The sequence below is a fragment of the Urocampus carinirostris genome, chromosome 5 (assembly GCF_059441175.1).
Source record: "Urocampus carinirostris isolate Australia breed hairy pipefish chromosome 5, RoL_Ucar_1.0, whole genome shotgun sequence".
Classification (NCBI taxonomy): Eukaryota; Metazoa; Chordata; class Actinopteri; order Syngnathiformes; family Syngnathidae; genus Urocampus; species Urocampus carinirostris.
The window spans coordinates 46,467,910-46,486,208 of record NC_142353.1 but is presented as its reverse complement, the minus strand read 5'-3'; the positions used below and the strand labels follow the sequence as shown (position 1 = coordinate 46,486,208).

The 18,299-nt window shown below is 43.2% G+C and overlaps 2 protein-coding genes across 6 annotated transcripts in view; both read right to left on the bottom strand.

Moving 5' to 3' along the window:
- Nucleotides 1-1,163: 1,163 nt before the first annotated feature.
- Nucleotides 1,164-9,518, bottom strand: zbtb26 (zinc finger and BTB domain containing 26). Of its 2 annotated transcripts, none has more exons than XM_088337001.1 (2): nt 9,424-9,518; nt 1,164-5,985 (listed from the first exon to the last, which is right to left on the bottom strand). In XM_088337001.1, exon 2 carries the CDS (start codon nt 5,956-5,958, stop codon nt 4,696-4,698), a length of 1,263 nt encoding a protein of 420 aa, XP_088193127.1. In that variant the 5' UTR covers nt 5,959-5,985; nt 9,424-9,518; the 3' UTR covers nt 1,164-4,695. The 2 variants fall into 2 exon arrangements, with proteins under 2 accessions (XP_088193127.1, XP_088193128.1); XM_088337002.1 differs by lacking the exon at nt 9,424-9,518 and adding an exon at nt 6,063-6,167.
- A 2,667-nt stretch (nt 9,519-12,185) lies between these two features.
- susd1 (sushi domain containing 1) overlaps nt 12,186-18,299 on the bottom strand; it is a 32,254-nt gene continuing 26,140 nt past the window's right edge. For 2 of the 4 annotated variants that reach the window (XM_088335260.1, XM_088335261.1), the window contains 5 exons: nt 18,140-18,233; nt 15,806-16,037; nt 15,704-15,743; nt 14,490-14,583; nt 12,187-12,388 (listed from right to left, as the gene is read on the bottom strand). In XM_088335260.1, the coding sequence (XP_088191386.1) occupies nt 12,370-12,388; nt 14,490-14,583; nt 15,704-15,743; nt 15,806-16,037; nt 18,140-18,233 (479 nt within the window). In that variant the 3' untranslated portion in view covers nt 12,187-12,369. Of the gene's footprint in view, nt 12,389-14,489; nt 14,584-15,703; nt 15,744-15,805; nt 16,038-18,139; nt 18,234-18,299 lie in introns of all 4 variants that reach the window. The other 2 variants (XM_088335262.1, XM_088335259.1) reach the window with 2 other exon arrangements.

The window sequence follows — 18,299 nt, the reverse complement described above, 5'->3', positions numbered from 1 at the left end:
CGACATCATTTTTGCCGTTCCATGTGTTCCGTTACTCCTCAAGCCTGCAGAAAATGGAATCATTTGATTCCTAGATTCTTTTGTCTTTTATTAGCATATTTGGTATTGGTATAGCCGTCTTGTAAAAACATTTGAAAATTAGTTTCATAAAGGGGCAGTGTGTTATATTCACTTTTCACAGGTAAAATCAACACTGTTTTCAGCGTATTAAGTTCCATCCATCCATTATCTGCACCGCTTATCCTCAGTAGGGTCCCGGTGGTGCTGGTGCCCATCCCAACTATCTTCAGGCAGTGGGCAAAGGACACCCTGAACTGCTTGCTACACAGAAACGGACAATCCACTCACTCATTCACACCTAGGGACAATTTGGACCAGCCAATCAACTTGACAAGCATGTTTGTGGAATGTGGGAGGAAATCCCCCCCCGCAGGCACGGGGAGAACATGCAAACTCCACACAGGTAGTTCGATCTCATGACCTCAGAACTGCCCTGCGTATTAAGTTGAATACATTAAATCCAAAATGTTATAATAGTCAAGTCATGTTCATTTGTGACACCCTTAATCGCAAGAAGCCTACAGACGATTAAGACACCGTCCCCTGATCTAAAACCTACATGATGGCGAGGAAAAACTCAAAAACCTCAACATGAGGAAAATGAAGAAACCTTGAGAAGGGACTGCACATGAGGTCCTCCCTCTTCCAGGATGACCAGGCCAAAAAGGATGTTGAATACACAGATATTGTCAACATCAAATATAAGTTTATTCCAATGCTATAGAGTAGAAGTGTGTTTTAAGCTTAGATTGAAATATTTCCACTGAGGTTGCAGATGGAATCTCAGGGGGAATAGCATTCCACAGCACCAAGGCCCCCAATGGAAAACACTGTCGGATTTCTTCTTGGCTCTTGGGATCACAAAAACAACAGGGTTTTCCAAGCAGTAACATAGGGGTCCATGCATGATTTTGTATACTACCAAAAGAACCTAGAAATCACATCTTAAGCGAACAGGGAGCCAATGCAAGTTAGCTCAATCATGTGATCAATCTTTCTTCTATTGGTTAAAAGCCTCGCTTGTAGCCGCTGCAGGCTCTTGACGCTCGACTTCAGGAGACCCGAGAGTAGTACGTTATAGTACAGTAATCAAGTGAGAAGCGCATGAGTTACCGATTTATTGATGGAGTTTTTTTTCTTTTCATTTGTTGTAGCACTTAAAAAATGCCAGCAAAAATAATACAGTACTTCCGTAGTTCTATTGAAATAACACTTGTTATTAATCCAAGACATACACCAGTTAAATCAGTGTCTGCGTTCTTTTTTTGTAGAGGGTTACATTCAATAACTTTACAATTTGAACATGAAAAACACACTCCGATCACTTTTCTTAAGAAAAAACCTCATCCACGTTTTGGCATAGGGCTTCCATATAGTAGAGAACAAATCGAAATCGTGGAACAGTTAAAAATGATATGCGAGCCATGTCAAAGGATTACAGTGGTACCTCTTCTTACAGACTTAAATCGTTCCAAGAGTGCGCTCGTCGCTCCAATTGTGTATCGAGCGAATATTCCCGATATGAAATAACGATATCTGTTCAATTTGTATATGGACGGAGTGGTGTGTGAGCTGCCTTTAAGAGCAGGGAGTGTAGGGATTGCATGTAAGTCAGATGACTCTGCTTTGGTGGCTGACTCGGCAGCAGGACTGAGTACTTTGGTAGTGGAGTTTAGTCCGTAATAGATGATTTAGTCACATTTTTCACTGCACAACTGCCATTTAAGGTCAACAAAAACATAGTGCCAGAAAATATCCATAAATGAAAATTATAACTTAAGGGGCTGTCGTAAATTCATGATCGCAAAGGTGAGAACCATCAGGAAAATTATGTGTGTTCCAAGGAAGGGGGAATAGAAAAAAAAAGAAAAAAAATACCAAAAAGAGAAAAAAGAAGGAAATTCAGAAAAAAGCCAGAAAAAAAGAAAAGAAAGAAACAAAGGGGAAAAAAGTAAATAGGGATCAAAAAGAAAAAAGGAACAGCTAGGAAAAAATAAACACAATGAGATTTTTTAAAGGAATTAAAAAAAAAATAGAAAAAAACAGGGGAAAAAGAAGAAAAAGTTTGTGTTGCATTCAAATCATTTCCAATAACACCAAGTCACTCTTGTTGCCAACATTGTATTTCCTCTAAAAAATGCGATTGAATGCAGTTGTGTATCGTGCAACCCACTCAATAAGCCCCCAAAAATGTTAGTATTATGTGACAAAAAATACCAGGAAAAAAAAAGAAATGGAAATCTTGTGAAAGAATCGTAAAAACAAATGACGTTTGTAGGCAATTGTACATGAGTCAATTCATTCAGAAGTGAAAATTCATTTTGCATTGCCGGAAACTCAGCAAAATGTAACGTGATGTCAAGTTTTGGACATGTTAGATAATGGCTCAGTTGCCACACTTGGGATTGCCGTTGCTCACGGTTGTTTCAAGCGTTGCTCATCGACTTTGTGTCAACGCTCAGACCCCTGCAAAATTACAGGGAACATTGCTTGGGGGTGGTAAGGCTTCGGTGTATAGATTAAATAATTAAAAACAAATTGGTCTGCTCCAGTTTTCCCAAAACAATACAAGCTAACCCTAACTAGCTATGAAACGCAATATCCTGATTCCTAAAAACAGTCAAAGAGTAATTATTAGGAAAAGAAATACAGTCATGAAATAAATAAGATAGTAACTAAATAAAAAGTTTAATATTAGTACCGTAACTGGGTGGTTGCAAGTCCATGTAAACTTATACGTTTTCCAGTATTTTATACTTTTTTTTTTTAATCATTTCACATTTTTTATGCAATATAAAAATTTCATACTTTTTTTTTTCAAAAGACTGATATTTTCTTGCCCATTTTGACTCCGAATCGTCCGTCTGAGGAAGCAAACGACGTCATTGTAGATTGCTAATACTGTAGCGGTATTCAACATAAAGTAGTCTGTTTTGCAGGGAGTAAGTAGTTTGCGCGTTGTGTTTGTAAGGTATTTTATTGCTTAATAAGGAGGAAATGCAATCATTTTTAAGGGGAGCAATCGGCGAAGGTTGACAGGTATGAGATCGAGAGACTGTCGATGATACGTAAGCGCTTACTGTACACTTAGTTACTGCCATTTTAAAGGAACATGCGCACACATTTTGAAAGCACAATGTTTTTGTTCTTTTGCCTGTAGTAGTTTGCATTGTTGGTGATAGGAATGAGTGGAGAGGTGTAAAAGGATAGTGGGATGTTTGGACGCGTTCTAAGGGATGGGCAGGGCACCTGTATGATGCGGCAGGGGTAAACCAGTGAAAGCTGTCGGGCCCTGAAGAGTGTGTTGTGTCACCCTGACCCGAGTGACATGGCCCATCTCATCTGGAGAGACGAAAGCATGACCGACTTAGGTGCCGAGGTGCCTAACTTATTTGGGTGTTTGGGAATTTGGGTTGGCCATGGTCCAAAAATGTTTGCGTGTGTTTTTTGCTATTTTTTCCTTCTTTTAGTTTCTTTGTTATTGTATGTGTTTGTCTAGCAGTCGGTCACCCCTTTTGAAGAATATGACCAAGGTAGATAGATAGTTTGCATAGCAAACTGGACAACCCAATGCTGGCAGAAAGCAGTCACGAGTAATGAGGGGTCTGGAGTGGTCTTTAATGGTACCCTCATTGAGTGCATATGAACTGGATTTTCCTTATTGAGGTATTGTTGAAAAAACGTGTACATCGAAAATATCGTGTTCAGAGGTGCTTGTATGAAGAGGAACCTCTCTATTTGGTCCAAAAACCCAAATTTTGGTCTCAATCTAATCAGTTTTTACATGTATACATAGCCACAGGGTTGGGTAGGGTTACTCTAACTGGATTACTTACAATGACTTTTGGATGACTCCAATACCAAATATGCTCATAAAAGACAAAAGAAACTCAATATGATTAAAATGATGACTCACAACACGTGGTAAGCTTTCTCTCCTGGCTTTTAACTCTTTGATATCCGGCAAAACGAACATAAAATGCGACAGAAACAAATTAAAATAAATCCAAACAGCTTGCCAACATCATTTTTGCCGTTCCATGTATTCCGTTGACCAGCCCGGTGGCCTTGGGGGTATGGCGCCCGGCCCGAGATTGGGAGGTTGTGGTTCAAGCCTCGGCCGAGTCATACCTAAGACATTGGTACCCGTTGCCTCCCTGCTTGGCGTTCAGCATTAGGGGTTGGAATTGGGGGGTTTGCTCACCTAATGACTCCCAACACCTCAGTTAGGTTGAGCAAGGGGGCTGGGAATCCCCTCCTCTGAATCAATCTCCCAAAAAGAGTCAGAAATGACTCTAGACCACCTCCCACTAGGGGGATATGGCTGTGGTATATATATAATGTATTCCGTTACTCCCCAAGCCTGCACAAAATGGAGTCATTTTATTCCTATTTAGTTTCTTTTGTCTTTTATTAGCATATTAGGTATTGGAGTCATCCAAAAGTCATTGAAAGTAATCAAGTTAAAGTAACCCTACCCAACCCTGCATAGCCATTGTCTCAGTAAACTTACCGAAAGTGCGGCTACAGCTTACCTGCAAGTCCTTTCACTTGTTACCACAACAGTTCAAATGTAACCGGCTGCTCTGCGATGCTTTCGCAAAGCCTTCACGACTAATAAATACAGGGCAGGTATTAAAAAGTCACTTTCCCGTAATAAGTGTCCTTGGATTCCGTCTCATAATTGTTGGATTGAGGGTAAAAGGGCGCAGCGGCGTCGTTGTCCTCGGGCACGCCTTCGTGCAGGTTGCCTTCGTTGGCGTTGTCCACGCTGTTCTTGCCGTGGATCTGTTTGAGGTGCTTGCGGAGAACGGGCTTGTGAGCGAACATCATGTCGCAGTAATTGCAGCGGTGAGGCTTGTCCCCGCTGTGCAGGTTCAAGTGATCCAGCAAAGAGCACTTCTGAGTAAAGGTCTTTCCGCATATTCTGCACTGGAAGGGTTTAATGCCGGCGTGGACGCGCATGTGCCGGTGCAGGTTTCCCTTTTGCGTGAAGGTCTTGCCGCACAGGAGGCACATGAAGAGCTTGTGGATCTTCAGGTGGTTGGCGTATTTCTCCAACTGCCGGAAAACGCGGCTGCACTTGGGACACTGGTGGTACCACTGGAGAGGTTTGTCGTAGATCCTCTGGTGACCGCCGGTTTTCTCTGCGGGGTTGGACCGGGATGCCGGGTTATAAGTCTCATCCGGCATACCCAGGGGTGCCGTGGATTCACTCCCACGACTATCGACGGTGGAGTTGATGAGTGAATGCTGGGGCTCGGGGGACCGCAAAACCGCCGGGGAGCTGCAGGGGAAGGTAGCCTCCGCGGACTCCACTTTTACGATGCTGATGTCGCTCTCTCCCTTGTCAGCCAGCATTTGAGGCGATTGAGGTTGGATAATGACATCGTCCTCGTCGTCCGTACCGATACCGTCCTCTATATGCTCGATCTTCTGACCCGTTTGGCCCTGGCTGGGCTCCTGTTCGCTTCTCATCTCATTATCTTCTAGTCTGTGAAGAAGCTGTGGCTTGATGAACTTGTTGAGGGCTTGAGTGCATTGCTCAACAATGTGGCCCATTTGAAGGAAGCTCGCCACCGTGAGGTAATTGACCAGCTCGAGCTCAGGAAACTCCAGTTGGCCTGTGTAGCAGGACAACAAGAGCTGCTGGCCAACTTTTGCCTCCTGGATCATGGAGATCTGCACTTCGTTGGAGTCCTGCTGAAGGATGAACTGGTCTCTCAGGAAAGAGGAACCGGCGGCAAAGATCACTTTGTGCCCGGGGACTTTAAGATGGTTGATGCAGACGGTGACGTCGCAGAAGCGCCGTTGGAGCCGGAGGAGGTTCATCTTCTGCAGCATGGAGTCGCCGTACGTGGCAAAGTGGAACTGCAGGACGACCTGGTTCTGGGCCATAGTGAGTTACAGGTGGCAGCGGGACACCTGTTGAAAATAAAGAGCTCATGTTCATTTGATAGGCCATTGAATTGGAAATGTAGTTATACACTATTCAATCATACACTCGTATGTTTAGTAGGGGCGGCAGTAGCTCAGGAGGTAGAGCGCTCTTCTTGGTATCAAGGGATCCCAGTTCGAATCCCGGCTTGTCCGTGTTACATGTCGAAGTGTCCTTGGGTAAGGCACTGAACCCCTAGTACCCCCAATAAGCAGGTTAGCGTCTTACATGGCTGCAATACAAGGCCGCTATTGGGAAATGTGAAGCACACTGTAAAGCGCTTTGGGAAGTCATTGACTTGAAAAGCGCTAGAGAAATGCAGATCATTTCATTTCATAGAGCAACACACAAAGCGTGTCATGAACAGTGTTATAAAAGAACGCGTTCCTGTAAACTTTTTACTGTAACGCGCTTCAAAAAGTTTAAAAAAGTGACTACTGTCTTTACGACATGGTGCATTACTCCGCCACACATTATGAGCAGATTGTGTATCACAATGTCTTTTAACTGGAGAAAAAGTCCTCAGTGTTCATTTTACCTCTGAAACGTGATGAGTCCCGGGGACTTGCATGCTCAAAAATCTATGGGTCCCAACAGAGATCTATGGCTCCCCAAAATTATGTGTTATCGAGGTTGAAATCGTAAATCGGCCACAAATATATAATAAAAAATCTATGTATTCATCCAGTTTTAATCATCAAATTATGAATTCATTTTCTGCATCAAATTATTGTTGGTAATATACCTGTCTTTTTTCATTTTCTCCTTTTATACTTCCTTTTTTTCTTAACTTTATTATACAACATCATAATTCGTAATATAATGCATCAAAGCAAGTGAGCCGTTGGATGAGTTGAGCCGAAAAAGCCGGTTCTTTAAAAAGAAAACTTTTCACCACACAACTCGAGATGGGCGTGCAGACGAAAACTCGAACCGCGAGACCAAAACAACATCTGCCGGATCTGCCTGACGAAAAGTTTGGAGTGCGGTAAATCTTTGTTTAGAAAAAAAAGTCATCGGGTTATAATGACAATTTTGTGTCAGAAAAGTTGCGTCACGGGGACGCACGTTGATTTGAGACTGTGCGTCCCCAGCAAAAATCATGCATCTAGGACGCAGGGACCAATGTTCCCTGTCATTTTCCTTAGGGGTCTGAGCGTTCACACAAAGTCGATGAGCAACGCTTGAAACAACAGTGAGCAACGGCAACCAAGTGTGGCAACTAAGTCATGAGCAAACATGTCCAAAACTTGACATCAAGTTACATTTTACTGAGTTTCCGGCAATGCAAAATTATTTTTCACTTTTGAATGAATTGACTTATGTACGATGGCCTACAAACGTCATTTGTTCTTACAATTCTTTCACAAGATATCCATTTCTTTTTATTTCCTGATATATTTTGTCAATGTTAACATTTTGGGGGGCTTATTGAGTCGGTTGCACGATACACAACTGTATTTAATCACATTTTTGAGTGGAAGTACAATGTTGCCAACAAGAATTACTTGATATCATTAAAATGATGACTCACAACACGTGGTAAGCTTTCTCTCCTGGCTTTGATCTCTCTGTTCTCCGGCAAAACAAACATAAAATGCGACAGAAACAAAATGAAAATCAATCCAAACAGCTTGCCAACATCAATTTTGCCGTTCCATGTGTTCTGTTACTCCCCAAGCCTGCACAAAATTGAGTCATTTTATTCATATTGAGTTTCTTTTGTCTTTTATTAGCATATTTGGTATTGGAGTCATCCAAAAGTCATTGAAAGTAATCCAGTTAAAGTAACCCTACCCAACCCTGACAGCTACTATACCATTCATCAATGAAATCTTATTGGAGAAAATATCAAAACTTGAAAAAAACAGCAGCAAAGCAAAAGGCACGCGCACACACACAGGCTTCTTTAAAATATTCGCCATCAGTAAATGGTTTTCCGTGCTTTGCTATGCAGTGAGCAATGCGATAGCTTGCTTCAGTGGTGGCGTTTTTAGCAGTGACAAAGGTCTTCAGGGTCTGTGTTTGTTTGCCCTACCTGGACACAGCGCGTTTTAATGTCTCCGCCATGTCGGACTCATCCTTGAATTCATGTTCATGTTTTATCTCGTAATGACGTGTAACACTTGATGTGTGAGGTACAACGCTCTCGAGGCATAATGCACAAAACATGCTGCAGAGACGTGGAACTTTTGGCCTAGCGTGTGACGTCATCCACTCCGCTGTTGCTAAACTACAACACAGCACCCCGAGGCCATCCTGTTCATCTGTTAATAAACAACAAAAGGATACTGCTGGAAGTGTGAATTTTCCTACGGAGATAAATAAAGTATCTATCTATCTAATAATACAAATCAAATGTCAGATATTAGTACTTGTGTGTTATTTTACAAACAAATTCTACGTGTATGAGTAAAGTATCGAACAATGGAACTTTTATTCGCCATGTTTACTTTCTACTCGTATGTTTTGATGTTACCTTTATCAACCCGAATAAAGGAAGGCGAGTTAGTGAAACGCTGCATGGATATTGATTCAAAGACATTAGTTTTTTTTTTAGTTTGAACAGTTTTATTGACACTTTAAACAGCAAATAAACAATGTGAGGTTTGAACAATTTTTATCGACACTTCTAACAGCAGTTAACCGATGTGGAAAGGGCAATACTATTGACATTAACGATGATATTTACAGGGTTGGGTAGGGTTACTTTATCTGGATTACTTTCAATGACTTTTGGATGACTCAAATACCAAATATGCAAAGAAAAGACAAAAAAAAACCCTAAATATGAATAAAATGACTCCATTTTGTGCAGGCTTGGGGAGTAACGGAATACACGGAACAGCAAAAAGCTGTTTGGATGTATTTTCATTTTGTTTCTGTCGCATTTTATGTTGGTTTTGCAAGAGATCAAAGCCAGGAGAGAAAGCTTACCACGTGTTGTGAGTCATCATTTGATTCCTATTTAGTTTCTTTTGTCTTTTATTAGCATATTTGCTATTGGAGTCATCCAAAAGTTCAAGTAACCCTACCCAACCCTGTATATTTAAAACGTTAACCTTGTAAAAAGATAAAGTTATGTTTAAAGCCAAACTGGAACCTCACGCCGTATGTGACGTCATCCAGTGATTAACCAATCAGAGCTCTTCACAACAGATAACGTTAGGGCATCTGAGAGTCTCGACAAAATAGCCATTGCTACGTAAAATATAATTTTAGATGATTTAAGCGGTGTCAGAACTACATGTATAACACAAAAGCTGACAACGACTTCTCATGAAAGATACTAGCTGATGCAATGCGCTAAAAACGTTAGCCTTTGCGTTCTTCAGCTCTTCCGCATCACAGCAGTCTGTTATGCTAGCAGCTAAGTGCCGGCCAATTCATGAATTAATGGTGGTTCGTCATTTAAACACACTCACCGCGTAGTTTGTTTTGTCAACAAAACGATGGCGAGCAGAAGACAGCTTCTCCCCGGCCTCCTCTTCCAGTTCCCGCTGTCGTTAGGTAAGCAGTGATACATACTCTCTGACATAAAGGCGACAGCGCCTCCCTGTGCCTCGGAGTTTAATGACACGCTACTGTTCATTTAACCCTCGTCTTTTGTCCTCTTTTTAAAGGGACAGTGAGCAGTGTTCCCTCTAAGCTGCGCGCGTGTGCAATTGCGCACTGCTCGCACATTCTCAGTGCACAAGAAAATCTAGCCAGCTCACAAAAATCAGGGCTCCAAATTGATAATTAAAAAGAGAATTAAGTCAAAGTTACAGTGCATGAAGGTCAAAATACAAGGGTTCCCCTGACGCTGTGTTCTAAATGCGGTATTTGGAAGTCGAGTCGAAGAAGAACAAAGTTGAGTAAAGTTAGTATAGTTTGTCGAGAACCGGGTTCTTCAGCTCGGCTCACTCAAAGGAACCGGCTCTTTCGGGTCCTAAACGACTCTTCGGGTTGTTTTTGCTTCTTTAATCCCTACACGACCAAATATTAGGTACAATTATGCACAAAATGACTTAAAGGAATGGGGGAATAGAACAAAAAAGAAAAAAATACCAAAATGAAAAAGTAATGAAAAGCTGAGAAAAAAGGAAACAAAAGGAAGAGAAAAAAAAGAAGGAAAAATTTAGAAAAAAAGCCAGAAAAAAAGAAAAGAAAGAAATGTAGGAAAAAAGTAAATAGAGAACAAAAATAATAGTTGGACATTGTTTGATCTGTAAATTGTTCCAAAGTTTGACTCCGCACACAGACACACACATCCTTTTCCTGGTTGTTCTCACAGTTTGGGATTTTGAATTGACTACAGCCCCTTAAGTTATCATTTCCCTCCTTCCGAATGAATCATTTATGGATGTTTTCTGGCACTGTGTTTTTGTTGACCTTAAATAGCAGTTGCGAAGAGAAAAATTTGACTAAATCATTCAATTTTAATCATTTGGACTGCAGTATTTAAATTGGAACACGTGAATAGTTGGACATTGTTTAATATCGTCTTGTAAATTGTTCCAAAGTTTGACTCCGCACACAGACACACACGTCCTTTTCCTGGTGGTTCTCACCTTTGGGATTAGGAATTCACGACAACCCCTTAAGTTATCATTTCCCTCTTTCCGAATGAATCATTTTTGCATGTTTTCTGTCACTATGATTTTGTTGACCTTAAATAGCAGTTGTGAAGTGAAAACATTTACTAAATCATCCAATTTTAATCATTTGGACTGCAGGATATAAAATAGGAGTATGATCCCGATATCCTACCCTATGTATGGTTCAAATTGCACGTTTTTGGAGGATAACGCACAGACTGACCATGTGAGGAAAAGGATCTGAGGCGGGGTTATCCGAACTGAAAATGGCCACAGGATTTTCAGCTATTGAAGCAAACTCTACTAGTGTGAGTGTCCCAAACCAGGAAACACTGAATATAAAAATGGAAATAATTATAGCAAAATGCTACAGTTTCAGTGTTTTTCAGGGATGCTTTTCAAGTCACCGAAGACCTCCCAAAGCGCTTTACAATGTATTTCACACTAACCTGTTTGCATAATCTACAGCCCCCCTTCTAGACCCTTTGTGATTAAGGACTATACAAATAAAAATGACTTGACTTGACTCCTATTTAGTAGTTTATTTGTTTATTTTTTCTTATTTATATTTCTTTTTTCATTCTTTTTCCCTTCCTATCTCCCTTGTCTTATTCTTTATTTTGCCTTTCGTTTTTATTTTTTTTCTCTGTCTTTTTCTCTTATCGCCCTTATATATTTTTTCTTCTTTCTTTTTGTTTATTAAATAAGATAAATAGTGCGGTTCCGTCATTTGTAGTCTCCGTAGTTTGTAATTTTATTTGTGCTTTGTTGCACTCATCTGTGCTTGCACCACACCATACAGTGACATCTAGCGGTCAAATATGACCCACTGTCCCTTTAAGGAATATCTTTGTACTTTTTTATACAGCTTAAATGGAAATGTGAATCGAAAGTATATGTGTTTTACTGCTAAGACCGATCTATGAAAAGTCATAACAATTAAAGCTAAATAAAAACTAATGCAGGGGATTTTCTTTCTGTCCTGTCCTGCACGGTTGTCATGGCGCCCAGCTGGCCCCTCCCCTTGACACCGGCTGACCTGCATTTCCTGATTACTCCTATGGGTACTTAAACGCGCCTTTTGGAACTGCCCTTTGCCAGATCGTTGTTTACCCTTGTTGAAAACTTGTTGATACCCGTTTATTCTTGTTTTGCTTGTTGGACTTTGTTGCACTCCGGTGTAACATTCTGCCAGATTCCTGCAAGTTCTGTTTGATTCTGAGAAATGCCTAGTTTGTAATCTTTGACAGCCTTTGAGCCTGCTTTGTTTTGTTTTTGGTCCGTTTGTGTGTCGGACAACTTTTCTTTCTCAATTAAAGTGACAGATCGTCTACGCAAATGAGTTCCTATTTCCTGCTTCCCGACCCGCTTCGTGACACCTGGCAATGACAATGGTGGGTCATTTTGACCCGAAGACATGCACAAAACACATCTACCCGACTTATTATGATCCCGATTAACATGAGCAATAATTTGATTTTTACACTCACCTAATATCTAAAACTAACAACATAAAAAAACAAAAACATGTAATTGTTGGTTTTATACCTTCCTCTTTCTGTCAAGAAACTTTTGAGAAACGTTACGCATTTGGGTCCTGTTTCCGTTCTGGTTCTGACAGAAATGGCTTTTTGATCAACGCTTCATTCAAATATACAAATTGAAGAGGTACAATAGCGATCCATTATTTCACAAAATGAATAAAGAAATACGTTTTCACACTGAAAAGGAGAAATATTCAACACTGGTCAATATTTATTGGAAGTATTTACAAAGTGCAGAAAATGACTGTCATTTTTTCTTCCAAAACCTGTGAAGGAATTGAGCAAACATCCATTAAATCAAGTCAAAGAAATGCATACAAATGATCTTATGTCAAAGTTTTCAAAATAAATGTCATGATTACTGATTGGGGGCACCTGCCTCGTTGGCGCCAACAGCCCTGGTCGCTGATTGGCTCCCGGACTCTTTTTAAACCCCCGTCTTCCAAGAGGAAGCCGTCAGACCGTCTACGAACCTACGCTTTCAGCTAGGCAAGCTCTGTACTGGCCGACATTCTCCTGCCCCGTTTCCTGCCTGATACCTGTTGCCGACATCTTTTCTGGACTCGTTACTGACTTTGCTCCTCTGTCCCAGCCATTGACCCGTTTTGCCCTTTTTCCCACCTGCTACCTGTTGCCAACCTTTTTCTGGACCTGTTTCTGCTTTTGCTCCTCTGTCCCGGCCATCGACCTGTTTTGCCCTATTTCCTGCCAGATACCTGTTGCCGACCTTTTTCTGGACCCGTTTCTGCTTTTGCTCCTCCGTCCCGGCCATCGACCCGTTTTGCCCCGTTTCCTGCCTGATACCTGTTGCCGACCTCTTTTCTGGACTCGTTACTGACTTTGCTCCTCTGTCCCAGCCATTGACCCGTTTTGCCCTTTTTCCCGCCTGCTACCTGTTGCCAACCTTTTTCTGGACCTGTTTCTGCTTTTGCTCCTCTGTCCCGGCCATCGACCTGTTTTGCCCTGTTTCCTACCTGATACCTGTTGCCGACCTGTATCTGGACCCGTTTCTGCTTTTGCTCTTTTGTCCTGGCCATCGACCCGTTTTGCCCTGTTTCCTGCCTGATACCTGTTGCCGACCTCTTTTTTGGACTCGTTACTGCCTTTGCTCCTCTGTCCCGGCCATCGACCTGTATTTGCCCTGTTTCCTGCCTGATACCCGTTGCTGACCTTTTTCTGGACCCGTTTCTGCTTTTGCTCCTCCGTCCCGGTCATCGACCTGTTTTGCCCTGTTTCTGCCTGCCACCTGTTGCCGACCCTTTTCTGGATCCGTTTCTGCTTTTGCTCTTTTGTCCCGGCCATCGACCCGTTTTGCCCTGTTTCCTGTTTGATACCTGTTGCCGACCTCTTTTCTGGACTCGTTACCGCATTTGCTCCTCCGTCCCAGCCATCGACCTGTTTTCCCGCTGCCTACAATTACCCTCGCTCGACACGGTGCCACTTCCGCGTTCCTGCCATCAGCTACCCGCGTCCGACTGTGGGTTCTAAATTGACCTCTTACATGGTGTGGGAGAGCTATTTTAAAAGTTGGCTAACGCTAAAAGATACACCAGGCATTCAACTTTTTACAACCGGCAGTTGGAGAGGGGGAGGGGCCAGGAGAGGAGGAACTTACGTCCGTCTCCTGGCCGCGCTCCTAACACTGGGGTGCCCTTCCCCCCCTCAAACTGTTTTATTTACGTAGGACAGAGACAAAGAAAGAAAGAAACGCCCCTTTGGGCGCTACCAATATTTGAAACAGAGAAGCGTGATACCATCTGGTTAGAAATACACACTTTTTAGGCAATAGTTTACACCGACGATCATGGGATGGTGGAAGCAAGCACCGCTCTCTCTTTATCAATAAAGCTGAGTAAAACGAACGCTATTGGGTCCTGTCTCCGTTTCTGGCTTGTGACAATAAAATGACCTATTCCAATGTCAGCAGCAATTATACATAACAATTTAATATTAACTAAAGAAGTAAAATAGAATACAGTGGAACCTCGCTAGTTGGCGGTTCCACTTTTGCGGGTTCGGAGCTTCGCAGGTCTAAAAAATATACCTTACCTTTTTAAAAGCATTTATTGACTTGACGCCATTGAGCGCGAGCTTATGTCAACTGAGGACACGGTGGGGACACTCTTATTGTGAAGGGGAGGGGGAGGCCCTGACACAATGCTTAGTCATGGTGAGTTACTGCTTCGCTCACCCCCTCCTCCTTCAACTCCTCCCACCTCACCCCCTTGTTATGTGGCGCTCAGTTGGAGGAACTCGGCGAGGCGACGTAAGTATATTCTCTTCTGTCACATTTCATATCAAGTTTGACTTTATTATACTTATTATTATTATTATTATTATTATTCCTTTCACGCATAGCATCCTTACCGGGTGGAGGCGTATCCGAGCAAAAGTGCCAGAGCGATGAATCCGACGGAGGCGGCAGCACACAACGAGGAAATCTTCAGAATATAAGACGTGCCTGGAACCAACATGCATAGATTTTTGCAAATCTGGATCCGTAATCGCCCCGACCGATATTTGCATGAACTCAAATAAAGCGTCAGCGGGGGTCTCCCACGTGGCGCCCCCTAAAGGCAGTTGAGGTGCCTGTCTATTCAACCCTATTTTCAATCATTAACTTGATAACAACAAAGTAATAATACATTGTCATGATTACTGATGTGACTCACCTGTGCTCGGTTCTGATTGGCTCCCTGTCACTATTTGAACCCCCTGTTGTCAGTCCGTCTGCGAACCTCAGTGTATACTAGGCAAGCCTTTTTCGGCCCTGACTCCCTCCTGTCCCGTTTTTTGCTCCCGTCTATCCCCCGGCTTCGATCCGTTTTTGATCCTGACCACGTATACTCTCCCGTCACGGTTTTCAGCCTCTTTTTGTCCCTGACCACGTTTTTGCTCTCCTGTCCCGGCTTACGACTCGCTCCCTCTCCTTATTTAAACTCCCACCTGTACCGTTTTTTGCTCCCATCTGTACCCTGGCTTTGACCTCGTTTTGTCCTTGACCACGTCTGCTCTTCTGTCCCGGCTTACGACTCGCTCCCTCTCCTTATTTAAACTCCCACCTGTCCCGTTTTTTGCTCCCGTCTATCCCCCGGCTTCGATCTGTTTTTTTCCTGACCACGTATGCTCTCCCGTCCTGGCTTTCAACCTCTTTTTGTCCCTGACCACGTTTTTGCTCTCCTGTCCCGGCTTACGACTCGCTCCCTCTCCTTATTTAAACTCCCACCTGTCCCGTTTTTTGCTCCCGTCTATCCCCCGGCTTCGATCCGTTTTTTTCCTGACCACGTATGCTCTCCCGTCCCGGTTTTCAACCTCTTTTTGTCCCCGACCACGTTTTTGCTCTCCTGTCCCGAATACCCGTTTTCCGTTCCCGACACCGCCATCGCTCGCCACGGAAGTTCCACTTCCGCGTTCAGAGCGACCTGCTTCCCGCCTCCAGCGATCACTGGATCGCGGGTGCAACCCTTTCCTCTCTTCCCAATAAAACTTTTGAGGAACGCAACGCAAGTGGGTCCTGTCTCTGTTCTGGTCTTGGCACTGATGTCTTTTTCAATGAAAGTAGTCGGAGTTTCAGAACCTACCTGTTATTTTAGCCCATAGGACACAGGAACTTTTGGATTCCTAAAACCACACACAGAAAAATAAGTCCTGGTATTCTTTTATCGTGCCGTCCTCGCGCTCACCTCGTTCCACCGACTGACCACGCGCAGAACCACGTAGTAGCTCCTTCCTTTCTGGAGAGGAGTATTGAAGTAGCCTCCGTAATAGTGAGCGTCTCCTAGATTGAAAGAGATTTCTGTTCCGGCTTGTTTGGCGGCCATCTCAGCCGCAATGTGGCCCCGATCTTCGTTCGGAGGAGAAGAACAGTTAAACAGCATCATTCCATCGATGGGAAGTACCAACGCTTGGTAAAAACTGGAACATGAAAAGAAAAAAAAAACAGTTGACATTCAAATCGTCTTATTTTGGCTCCCTGTCACTATTTGAACCCAGTCCTGTCTGTCCCCTGTTGTCAGTCCGTCTGCTGACCTCTGTGTATACTAGGCAAGCCTTTTTCGACCCTGACTCCCGCCTGTCCTGTTTTTTGCTCCCGTTTGTCTCCGGCGACGACCTATTTTCTTCACGACCACGTCGGCTCTACCGTCCCGGCTTACGACCCATTTTTGATCCCGACCACGTCTGCTCTCCTGTCCCGGCTTATGACCCATTTTTGATCCCGACCACGCTTTGCTCTCCCAGTACCGACTACCGACCTGTTTTTCCGTCTCTGACATCGCCCCCGCTCGCTGCAAAAGATCCACTACAAATGCACAAATCAGAATTTTTCCAACAAAGACAGTGCTTCTTGAATATTTTCTGTCCAGGCCCCCCTCGGAAGAAGAAATCCTCTTTTCGCTGAAAAATATCGGCGTGAAGTCTTGTCTTCTCGTCATTTCTTGATTGACATCTTATTTTATTTGGCTTCACGCTGCCCGCTGCCAACAGCTTTAACATAACTTTCCTCATCTTTCCTCTCAATGTAGCACTACAGTAGGCGACGTCTGGCCTTTTTGTCAAACTCATTTTAACTCGAGGGCCACACCATAGAACAAACATTCTGTCGGGGGCCGGACTAGTTGATTCAAGAGAAAGAAAAAGAGAGATAAAGAAATAAGAGAAAGAGGGAGGGAAAAGGAGAGAGGGCGGGACGAAGAAAGAAAAAGAGAGAGAGGGAGAGAGCGTGAGAAACAAAAGATAGAAAGTCGTGAGAGGGGGAAAAGAAAGGGAGAGGAAGAAAAAAAATCCAATAAAAAATAGAAGGAGAGAAAAGAGAAAAGAAAGCGCGAAAGGTTGGAAGAGAGAAAAGAAAAGAGAGAGCCTGTCCCGTTTTTGCTCCCGTATGTCCCTGGCTACGACCCGTTTGGTTCCCGATCTCGTCTGCTCTCCCGTCCCGGCTTACGACCCTTTTTTTGATCCCGACCACGTCTGCTCTCCCTTCCCGGCTTAGTATTTTAGTATTTTTGAATTATATACTGTAGTAGTATTTTTGATGCGTTTCAGTTGTATTATTTCCAATAGTATTTTTTTTATTTTAAGATTGAAAGCAAAAAAATACATTAGGTCCTTGTTTTTTGTTTGTGCCATGGTTGCCATGGCGCCCAATTGGCACCGCCTGTGTGGCGCCAGCTGCAGCTCGTTGACAGATTGGCTTCCCTGCCATTTAAACCCAGTCCTGTCACTCTCCGTTTGTCAGTCCGTCTGCAAATCTTTGTGTTTACTAGGCAAGCCTTTTTCGACCCTGACTCCCGCCTGTGCCGATTTTGATCCCGTTTGTCCCCGGCTACAACCCTGTTTGGATCCTGATCTCGTCTGCTCTCCCGTCCTGACTTACAGCCCGATAGAAAAACCATTCTGTCGGGGGCCAGACTAGTTGATTAAAGAGAAAGAAAAAGAGAGAAAGAAATAAGAGAAAGAGGGAGGGAAAAGGAGAGAGGGTGGGACGAAGAAAGAAAAGGAGAGAGAGGGAGAGAGCGTGAGAAACAAAAGACAAAAAGTCGTGAGAGAGGGGGAAAAGAAAGGGAGAGGAAGAAGGAAATCCCAAGAGAAATAGAAAGACAGAGGGAGATAGGTGAGAAAAGAAAGCGCGAAGGGTATGAAGAGAGAAAGAGAAAAGAGAGAAGGGAAAAAGGAAGTCAGAGCAAAAGAGGTTAAAATACACCGAGAGAGAAAGAGACAAAGAGCAACAAAGGAAGAGAAAAAGAGAGACACAGAGTGAGAGAAAAAGGGCGGAAAAGAGAAAAAAAGAAAGAAAGAAAGGAAGAATGAAAGAAAGAAAGAGAAAAGAGAGAGAGAGAGAGAGAGATAAAAAAGTACAAGTACAGTGTCTTTGTTCGAGGCACCTGTCTTTGGCAACATCAAGTTGACATATTTCAACCTGCAGCTTGTTTTTCTCCTGCGCTTCTCTGAGTGTTGTCTCGCGGGCCGGATTCAATCCCTTAGCGACCACGTACAGGTACGTCTCTCCGTTGTGAATTTACCTTATAGGGTCCAGAGTTGCGGGTGAGCGGCGAAAGCTCAGAGTCGGTACCGGAGTATCGTATTCTCGGTAGCGGACATCGGGGACGGCGGGAGCTGTCGAATGATGTCACGTGTCAAGACATTTTCAGTGGAAATGGCGAAATTTCTGCACAGTCTCTC